The sequence below is a fragment of the Octopus bimaculoides genome, chromosome 6 (genome assembly GCF_001194135.2).
Source record: "Octopus bimaculoides isolate UCB-OBI-ISO-001 chromosome 6, ASM119413v2, whole genome shotgun sequence".
NCBI lineage: Eukaryota > Metazoa > Mollusca > Cephalopoda > Octopoda > Octopodidae > Octopus > Octopus bimaculoides.
In genome coordinates, this window is record NC_068986.1 from 109353370 (window position 1) to 109364777 (window position 11408).

The 11408-nt window shown below is 39.5% G+C and overlaps 1 protein-coding gene across 1 annotated transcript in view; it reads right to left on the bottom strand.

Annotated features, from left to right (window-relative positions):
• The window catches only part of LOC106873759 (mitochondrial import inner membrane translocase subunit TIM50), a 36745-nt gene that overhangs the window by 1859 nt on the left and 23478 nt on the right, over window positions 1–11408 (bottom strand). Inside the window, exon 9 of the mRNA XM_014921261.2 lies at window positions 1589–1692. Coding sequence (XP_014776747.1) covers window positions 1589–1692 — 104 coding nt within the window. The remainder of the gene's footprint in view (window positions 1–1588; window positions 1693–11408) is intronic.

Here is an 11408-nt window from a genome sequence, read left to right on the forward strand (position 1 = left end):
GCTGGATGCCCTTCCTAACGCCAACCACTCCAAGAGTGTAGTGGGTGCTTTTACGTGCCACCTGCACGAGGGCCAGTCAGGTGGTACTGGCAACAGCCACGCTCAAAATGGTGTATTTTATGTGCCACCTGCACAGGAGCCAGTCCATTGACACTGACAACGATCTCGCTCGAATGTCTTTTCATGTGCCAGGAAAGCGACGCTGGTAACGATCACGCTCAAATGGTGCTATTTATGTGCCACCGGTACAGAAGCCAGACAGCTGCTCTGGCAACAATCACGCTCAGACGGTGCTCTTTGCACTCCACTGATACAGGTGCCATCACAATTTCGCTTTCGCTTGCCCCAACAGGTCTTCACAAGCCGAGTTTAGTGTCCAATGAAGGAGACGTTGGCATGGGTGCCAGTCGTCGAACTAAACCAAAAACAGACAAGAGAACCTGGTTTGGCTCCCGGCCTTGTCAGCTGCTGGTACACCATCCATTGCATACTAGCGCAGAAAACGAATGTTAAATGATGATATCATTTAATGTCCCTTTTCCCATGCTGGTATGGGTAGGACGGTTTGACAGGAACAGGCAAAGTTAGAAAACTACATCAAGTTCTACAGTCTGTTTCGAATTGGCTTCTACAGCTGGATGCCCTTCCTAACACCAACCAATTTACTCTCCACGTGGCACCAGCAGCAGTGTGGTTACCAAGTAACTTGCAGGACAAGACTTCACAAATTGGGGGGGGGGGGTAGCCTTGAGGGACAGAGAAGGTGTCTTGCATTATAAGAGAAACCTGGTGAAGATGTGATGGACAAGGGGCAGGAGCCCGTCCAACCAAGTTACAGGGTGATGCATATAGTGGAGTGGACAGGGCACTGGAGATATCTTTGCTGTGTTACAGCTATATATGTATATATGCATATGGTGTATGCATGCATGTATGTCCACATGATTAGCCATGCACACACACACAGGTCTGCATGTGGCATTTTTGTATTTGTACAGAAAAAGCATAGATACATTGAGTTATTTCCCTTGGCTCAGTTTTTTTTTCTTATGCATGTGGTCATCGTGTTCATAATCGTGTGCGCGTGTGTGTGTGTTTGTATTTCCATAGGTATGTATGTATGTGTGTGTGTCCAGCAGTGATACTGGGTTATTTCCCTTTGTTCCTGGAGTCCAGGACACGAGCTATCAAATGGGTTGAAATCAACCACCAGACATATTTCCCTTTGTCAGATTCATCTAAGAAATGGTCAAAGGACAAAGGACTCGAAACAGAGTGAGGAAATTCTATAAACTTGAAACTACAAAGTGAGGCATATAAACCTCCCATATTCTACATAGCCATTAATGTGGCATCAGTAAATTTAGGCAGGTGATAACAGTGTCTTCATGAAGCTATTTTAGATTCTCTTTCTTCCATTACCTTCATGGTTTAGGCTGATAGACACTGTATCCTTGGGATGGTCTTTTGTTGACCCCTACATATAAGCCCACACATTGACTATTTACTCCAATTTCTGCCATTGCCCAGTGTCATTTCAAACAGGAATGGACCAAGTTATTCTGATAAAGGTGATATAATCACTTACCTGAAGTAATCGCTGGTTTTCTCGAAACCTTTCGATTGGATCATCAAATTGGTTATAATGCTGTAGAACTGACCGTACATCCTCAACGCCAGACATTGACAAAGCTGTAAGAAATAATGGATTATATTTTTTACTCATAAACATACAAATTTACAGGAGACAGACATAAGATAATATAATACGCTCATGCTTTTCCCAGGAGTATCAATAATATAAGTGATGAGTTCTAGCGCCATCTGGAAATTGCAGCTGAGATTCTTGGTGTGGTTCACTGCAAAACTTATCTGCTACTCCACAATGCCCGCTAAATCTGTAAAAACTCTGGTTTTTTGTCACAGGTCCAAATCTTTTGTGGGATAGATGTATCAAATTGACTGTATGTAACCCTGGTGTGAATGAACATCTAAATCAAACCCAGTTTGATTTGAACTTGAAATGACAAGTGACAACTAGAGGATATTTAATTCATCACTACAGTGATTCTCTGCTGAAGAGGCATATTGGAAAATGTTAGGAACAAAGAACCAAATCAGAGAAATGGGAAAACAAAACAAAATTAGCAAACAAACTAAAGTGTGCATTCAATTAAAAGAGATAAATCTACAGAAAATTAGCAGTAAACGATTACGTCTGTGTTGTTTACTGTTTAATAAATGGTGGGATTACTTCTTTGCTTGGAAACATGTAAAAGATGGTGTATAGGTAGTTGACCATAGAAAATTGTGTCCCAACATTGGCAGCTGGTCAATAGAAAACTGTGTCCTTGCAAGCATGCACAAGTAGATGTTAAAACAATGCAGCTGATCACACACACACACACAATGGCCTTCTTTCAGTTTCTGTCTATCAGGTCCATTCCCAAGGCTTTGGTTAGCTAGGGGTTATATTAAAAGACACTTCTCCAAGGTGTCGCACAGCAAGACTGAACCCAAAACCATGTGCATCAGCTCTGAAACTTTTAACTACACAGCTATATAAGAGGCACAAAGGTAACGGATATTTATATATTATATTCAAGTTAGCTTACACGATTCTTGTAAGGTTGGAGAGTCATAGATCCAGAGTACAACAATCCCATTTATTAATTGATCCCATAATTGATCAATTGAATAAAATAGAAAACAAATTAAACTTCATTTATTACAGGAACGATTAACAAATGTGACTATTTTACTAGGAAACTCTTCAGCCTTAGCCGGAAGAAAAGAAATAAACACCCACTACTTTTGTGCCCTTTTTTATAATACTCCGTAATGACATACCAATTTTACTTGGTGACTAAACTTCAGATTTACAAATTGAACTGGTGATGGTTTGATAAAGTACAGATTACCTGGATTTCTGTCTGTTAAAGGTCAATTTTGCTAGCCTTTGTTAGTTTATTTTTTGTCACAGAAAGCTTATAAAGTATTTCACCCAGATCCTTAATCCCTTTGTCATATGTTAAATGTACATACATACATATTATACACAGACATGGTATATATTTATTTAGAAACATGTGCTAAACTTACAGAATATTCTTTCTTTTTCTCTATCTTACCCTATTTCATACTTTTACGTCCCCCCCCTCTTCCTATTCATGTCTTTATTCTCCCACACTATCTTTCACTCGCTCCCTCACACATCAATCAATCAATCAATCCTCTTATTTTCACCCTTAATTTTTCTACCTAAACAATGCAGTGTGCACAATTTCTCTTCCCTCCTTTCTTTATCTTCCTGTGACATTATCATCATCACTTAACATCCATCTTCCATGCTATAGAAATCCACCTATATATTGAAAGAAATCATAAAATCTCTCTCGCCACTGATATTTCAGGGTGTGCATTTGTGTGTGAGTTTATTCTTTTCTTACTTTTATCCCATTTTAATGATTGCCTGAGAATCTCCTTCTCTGTCACACTCTTTTCTTTCCTTATCTTATCCCCTCCTACTCCTGTTCAGAGTGAGCAAGACAGGAGACAGAAAGAGAGAGAAAGAGGAAGAAAGAAATGTGTGTGATGGTGTACTTTCCAATTGGCCGCACTGACCCAACACAACATGTTATTCATATGGAAAAGTACCCATGCTGGGGCCAGGTAGAAAAGCACCCATGCCAGTGCTACATAATAGCACCCAGTCTAAAAACATACAGTTTCGTTATTGAAATCTCAAAGCTACAAGACAAATGCATGATTAATTGCAAAACAATGTGAACCGATAAGCAATGTACTTGACAGAGCAATCTGAATGCTGAAGAGCTAAGAAACTCTGTTCTTTAATGAAATCCAAATAGATTAAATATTCCTTACTCTTTTACTTGTTTCAGTCATTTGACTGCGGCCATGCTGGAGCACCGCCTTTAGTCGAGCAAATCGACCCCGGACTTATTCTTTGTAAGCCTAGTACTTGTTCTATCGTTTCTCTTTTGCCGAGCCACTAAGTTACGGGGACGTAAACACACCACCATCGGTTGTCAAGCGATGTTGGGGAGACAAACACAGACACACAAACATATACACACACATGCACATTATATATATATATATATATATATATATATACATATATACGACAGGCTTCTTTCAGTTTCCGTCTACCAAATCCACTCATTAGGCTTTGGTTGGCCCAAGGCTATAGAAGACACTTGCCCAAGGTGCCACCCAGTGGGAATGAACCCAGAACCATGTGGTCGGTAAGCAAGCTACTTACCACACAGCCACTCTTGCACCTATAAATTGAAAACATTTTCTCTATTTTTGTCTAATACATGACTTCATGTATTATTGTTGTTGCAGTTTAGTCCGAGATGAGCCTCAACTGAGCGAACCGAGTATCAAAGGCCCTCCACCATGGCCATCCTGCCTTTTTTCAAGATTAGTGGTAAAGGTATTTGGCTCATGATCACAAGGTCAGGAGCTCGATTCCTGGTGACACGTTGTGCACTTCAGCTGGCAAAAATGAGTTCTACCTGTATTTGAAAGGGCCAGAATTGTCACATTCTGTGTAAGCTGAATCTCTTTGAGAACTACATTAGGGGTACCCATGTCTGTGGAGTACTCAGCTACTTGCGCATGTTAATTTCATGAGCAGGCTGTTCCATTGACCGAATCAACTGGAACACTTGTCATAGTAACCAACAGAACCCCGTCAAATCTAGAACTAAATTATTCAAATGGTCCCTCTCTTTTTCAAGTGCCAAAATGTGATATATGAAATATTTGGCTGCTGTTTCTAACAGGCTGCTTCATTGGCCAGGAGTCCCATGGTGAGGGCTCCCTGCTGCAACTAGATTATTCACAACAATGAGATTGAGTTTAATGTAAGAGAAAACAAGGAATGAGCAGAGTGGAAGGAGAAGATGACCCTAATAAATGGTATTACTTGATATCTCTTAATTACTAATAGGGTTATTAGTGAAACAATACAGGAGGGAAAAAGCCAAACACATAAGAACTATAACAAAAAATCTCCCCCATTTATTATGAGGGAGTTAACCCTTCCTAAATTACCAGAGTCTGTTTGTCATAAAAATTAGAAAGAAAATGTCAAAATAGCAATTTGTGTAACAGCAGAACTGTGGGATTTTGTAGACTCATCAAATAAAGAAATAGAATATATTCCATAGACCCCTTTAAAAGCTATTCAGAAGTTGATGAATGAATTATGCGAAAAGGGAAATTTATCCAAAAATAAATAAGAATAAAAAGAAACAAACATGTGATTGGTCAGATTTGTTTGACGAATTTGGAATTTAATGAAACTAAAGGAAAAATCAAAATAAAATAAATTTAAAAATAAAGTTTTCTGTTAATACTCTCCATTTCAGTATTGCTAGAAATAGCAGTCAAATATACATAGAAATAATATGTTAGCTAATGTGACCTTTGACAGCACCAACAGTGATAGGTTGGTCACAACTAGAATGTCATTGATTGTAGGTGCGCTCAGTCAGAACTTACTTGGAGTTAAATATCAACAACAATAATTAACGATTAGAAATCATTAAGACTAGACATCACTTAAAGAGATGTGGCCTATTTTACAACATTGGTGCCAGCCTCAATTTCATGGGAAGGGAGAATGGGTGTTTAAGACTTTTCTATTTTACTCTCAGAGGCATCAGCCACGTAAATAAAGTGAAATGGTTTCAACCAAGAATTAAATGTGGGTTCCAAACCCCATTTGACACCCTCGTATGCTTCATCTTCTCTAAAGAATTTAACAAGTGAAATGGCAGGATCATTAAGGTGTAACAAAGAATCATCATCATCATTTAACGTCTTCTTTCTATGCTAGCATGGGTTGGACGATTTGACTGAGGACTGGTGAAACCAGATGGCTACACCAGGCTCCAATCTGATTTGGCAGAGTTTCTACAGCTGGATGCCCTTCCTAACGCCAACCACTCCGAGAGTGTAGTGGGTGCTTTTACGTGTCACCCGCACAAAGGCCAGTCAGGTGGTACTGGCAGCGGCCAGGCTCGAAATGGTGTATTTTACGTGCCACCTGCACAGGGGCCAGTCCAGGGGCACTGGCAATGAACTCACTCAAATGACATTTCATGTGCCAATGAATTCAAATAGCATCACAAACTTTGTTAGGGTCAATACCAGCCCAGCCGAGCCCTAAGGGTCAATTCTCTCTTTGTATTGTACCAGTAATTCAAAAGGACCATTCTAATCAAGTGATGCTGGTTCAATCTGCGAATTATGTTAAGGATACATGTGTCTGTAGAAGCCTCAACCATTTACATGCTAATTTCACAAGAAGAAGGAATTCAAATGGTTGAGCTCACTGTCAAGACTCATAGAGAATCCAGCACCTTTAAGAATATTGGAGTGGAAGAGTTAACTTCGGTAGTGTTAAAATTCTGATGGGTATACTGAGCTTTGTATATTTTAACCCCAGTGTCACTTTGATGGCATGCATTGCTCTCTCACTCAATAATGATAATGTAAAGCAAAGTCGACCACAGCAGAATTTGAACTCAGAATGTGAAGACAGACGAATTACTAGTAAGCATTTTGCCCAGCATGCTAATGATTCTACCAGCTCACCACCTTAATAATAATAATGATGATGATATTAATGATAATAATAATAATGGTGATGATGATGATGCCAGAGAGCTGAAGAGATTGTGGAAGATTAAGACACCAATTATTCCTGTAGTAATTGGTGCATTTGGCACAACACCCAAAATGCTACGTAAAAGACTGAAAGAAATTGGAATTGAATCTCGTATGGATGACTTGCAGGAATGTACCATTGTATATTCTGTAAGAATTCTAAGGAAGATTCTTGAGATTTGAGGAGACTAGTTGTCATCTAATCTCAAGATAAAATACCTGTTAATGAAATCAGTATACACTAACGTGATAATGCAGTTCTATATTTAAGAGATGAAGAATTATGGATATTATTTACATTTGACGGATATTTGTTCTCATCTTGTTTGTTGTTAACACGTTTCGGCTGGTATACCCTCCAGCCTTCATCAGGTGTCTTGGGGAAATTTTGAACCTGGGTTCTCATTCCTAAGGTATTTTTCAATGTTGTTATTATTATTCTGGTCACTGCCTTGAATTGAACTTGGAATCTTGGGGCTAGTAGCCCACGCTCTTAACTACTATGCCATATGCCCGTGGGCAATTATGGAGTGAATTTTAGGGTTTATAAATTTAATATCTTTTTTTTTGGGGGGGGGGGGGCTATAAATCTAAAAAAGGATAGGAAAATATTAGATTTATAAGCCCTAAAATTCACTCCATAATTGCCCACGGGGATATGGCGTAGTGGTTAAGAGCACGGGCTACTAACCCCAAGATTCCGAGTTCAATTCCAAGCAGTGACCTGAATAATAATAATAATAGCAATAATAACAACAACAACAACAACAACAACATCGAAAAAAATACCTTAGGAATGAGAACCCAGGTTCGAAATTTCCCCAGGACACCTGATGAAGGCTGGAGGTATATCAGCCAAAACGTTGATGACAAATATCCGTCAAATGTAAATAATGTATATGACACTGGGTAAAACATTCACACCACAAACATAAACAAAAGAGGCTCTATTTGGTTGCTTGACCTGTTAGAAATAACAGCAAAACCGCCCTGAAATCATACCCAATTGTCTTTTTAAAACTTTAAAAAAAGACACATTGGAAAATAGAGCCCGAGATAAAAATAAATAAATAAATAAAGCACAGGTTAATTAAGTTTGGAACAACTTTAATCATAAATCTGTTCAATCAAGACTGAGCAACAAGAACTATGGAGTTTAAAAACCAATTAGTTACTTGAGATGATAGGGTTTCACACTATCATGTAGTGTATACCATATAAGGTTACACAATGCTTCACTGTTCCAAACGAGTTGTGGTGGTGGTGGTGGGGAAGAGGATGTGGTAGTAGAGGTTGGGTGAATAAATGATGATGCAAAATCTAGTTTATATTCTTGGATGTGAAAGAGAAATTTATATGTTCCCCAGGGAGACATAGGTTAAACAGGTTTATATGAATTAAAAGAGACATCAATTAGACAGGTTTGTATTAATTAAAGATATACATTGCTAAGTGGGGAACGGAGGAGGGGTAGTGTTCCAGTTGGCTGAACTTACGTGCAGTTAATTTATCATGGCATCAAATGAAATAGATTGAATGCAACAAGTAGGGGAAGGATAACTTTGCACAAAGTGAACTTTGTAGCCTAGATTTTCTGTCCAAGATCGGACATCACAGAAATTGCATTTGTTGGGGTTTTTTTTGGTTTTTTTTGCAGTTTAATAATTGTACCGGTGCCGTGTAAAAAGCACTTGTGCCAGTGCCACAAAGTGTTAATATATTTAATGCAGTGAGCAGGAAAATGCTAATCAGAAAATAATTACTCCAAGGACAAATATTATTCTAGTTACTTCACAAAAGTACAAGAAACAACTACGAGTGTCTATGTTCATCTTATCTGAATTCTCCAGAGAAACAGAGACCTTACAATAATACTTTACCAAAATTATGATGAGAGAATCACTGAATAAAAGCATAATACTGTACACTAATTAATATGGAAAATTAATAAATTTCAGATAATTACAGTTGAAAAACTACTCAGAGACACCACTATTTTAGTAGGGGGGGGGTATCTTCTTTTATCCTGAAATACGTGTATACACCCCTTACCTAGTTTTCTGTCTTCAATCATATTGTTTACATAGACGTATTCTTATACAAAACATCATAACTTTCAGTTCTGGCTCTGAATTTTACAGAAAATCTGTAGAAATAAACTTAGAAATAATAATGCACGTGATATGATGTGCTTGCGAAGACCTGTTGAGTCAAATGAAATCGAAATCATAGTCATGGCTAGTGCCACCTGACTGGCACCAGCGCTGGTGGCACATAATAGGCACTATTCGAGTGTGGGTTGATGCTAGTGCCGTCTGACTGGCTCCCCATACTGGTGACATGTAAAAAGCACCATGCAAACGTGGTCGATGCTAGTGCCCCCTGATGGGCACCCATGCTGGTGGCATGTAAAAAAAACACCATGTGAATGTGGTCAATGCCAGTGCCCCCTGACTGGCTCCTGTGCTGGTGGCACGTGAAATCACCCACTACACCCTCGGAGTGGTTGGTGTTAGGAAGGGCATCTAGCTGTAGAAACCTTGCCAGATCAGATTGGAGCCTGGTGCAGCCTACTGGCTTGCCAGTCCTTAGTCAAACCGTCCAACCCATGCCAACCATGGAAAGTGGACGTTAAGCAACGATGATGATGATGTCAAGCAGGTGGAAAACACATTTCCAGTTATCCTGGTTTTATTTACAGACACTAATGAAACACTTATCAAATACACAGTCCATAGGTTGGAATGGTCTGGTTCAGGAGAGCATCACACCAGACTTCTTGTGAAGTTCAACATCCTAAATATCCTAGATTCCAGTCTTCACCATTTCTTCCCACTGTTCCATAACTCTGCCTCCTTGCCGATTTCCTCAACTCTCACCCTTCACGGAACTCCCAGACCTGCACCTCTTCATAGTCTCCTCTTACACTCTTCACCAAATTCCTCCCACTCCCAGTTTGTCTCTCAGCTCAGTTTATGTTCCATTGTTCATGGACCCTAACCGTACAAAATCCGGTAGAGCATTCTTACCGGATTTCTGTCCAACATTTATGCAATAATCACATTTCAGCACACAGGACTCACTGTCATGCAGTATTCCATTTCATACACAAGCATCATACAATCTACCCTTCATGAGAACACCCTAAACTCTTCCCACTTCACCCTTATTCTGGCTACTATGTGTCCAGCCCACCCACACACAGCTACTGCCAACACCAGGAAGCCAACCCAGGTGCACATGTCGACAGTTGTAATCAGCAACGTGAATTGGTTGGTGACTCAAAGCAGAAGAGAACCATTGGGAAATACACAGCTATTAATCATGGCCATATCCCAACGACAATGAGTCAACACTGTGAGAAAGCAATAATTACAAAGACACATTACCATTTCACACAGGCATCAACGATTTCTTTATAAAAGCTCATATAACACTCACGTGTGTGTGTGGATTGGTGGGTAGGGTGTTGCACTTCCAATTGCAAGACTATGGTTTTAATTCCCAGACCAAGTGGTACATTGGGTTCTTGAGCAAAACACTGTTTCACACTGCTTCGTCATCATCATCATCATCATCATCGTTTAACGTCTATTTTCCATGCTGGCATGGGTTGGACAGTTCGACTGGGGTCTGGGAAGTCAGGAGGCTGCACCAGGTTCTAGTCTGATCTGGCAGTATTTCCCACAGCTGGATGCCCTTCCTAACGCCAACCACTCCAAGAGTGTAGTGGGTGCTTTTTACATGCCACCAGCACAGAAGCCAGTCAAGGTGACGCTGGCATCGGCCACGTTCGGATGGTGCTTTTTACATGCCACTGGCACAGGGATAACAACCACAATGACCAGTAAGAAGGCTGTCATGATTTAGTGTCCATTCTACACAATACACAAGTTTTCTTTCTCCATCATTAATAACGTATGCTAACAGACGCTTATGTTGTACATCTTTTATAGATATGATGCCTTCAGGCCTCTGTAATTCTATGTTGCTTGGCAAGTATCCATTACTGAACAAACAGCTAGACTACCATACAACTACACACTCATCATGTACATCATCAACTCACACTCGATTTTCTCTTATATTATCACTAAGATGAAAGGCAAAGTTAACCTCAGTGGGAATTGAACACAGAATTTACCTCAATACTGCAAAATAGTTTGCTTAGCACCTCACCAAGTCTTCACCTCCCACACACTCTCTCTTTCAAGTGGAGACAACTAATGAAAAGTCTGATATGTAAAAAATGTGTTGCTACTCTGACAACAACACCTGAAGTTATTCTTATCTTTTACCAGACAGCAAATCACTTAAATTAGTGTGTCGCTGTTAGCACAGTTTCTGGTCAACTCCATTTTAACAAATGTAGATAATGAGAAGCAGGACAATCACAAATTTAGACGTCATTAGACTCTCTTCCCAACTGGAAAACTCACATCTTTATAACAAGACTAAGTATTTACATTATTTACATTTGACGGATATTTGTCCTCATCTTGTTTGTTAAGACAATGTTTCAGCTGACATACCCTCCAGCCTTCATCAGGTGTCTTGAGGAAATTTCGAACTTGGGTTCTCATTCCTAAGGCATTTTACGATGTTGTTATTATTATTATTATTATTATTATTATTATTCAGGTCACTGCCTGGAATCAAACTCGGAATCTTGGGGTTAGTAGCCCGCGCTCTTAACCACTATG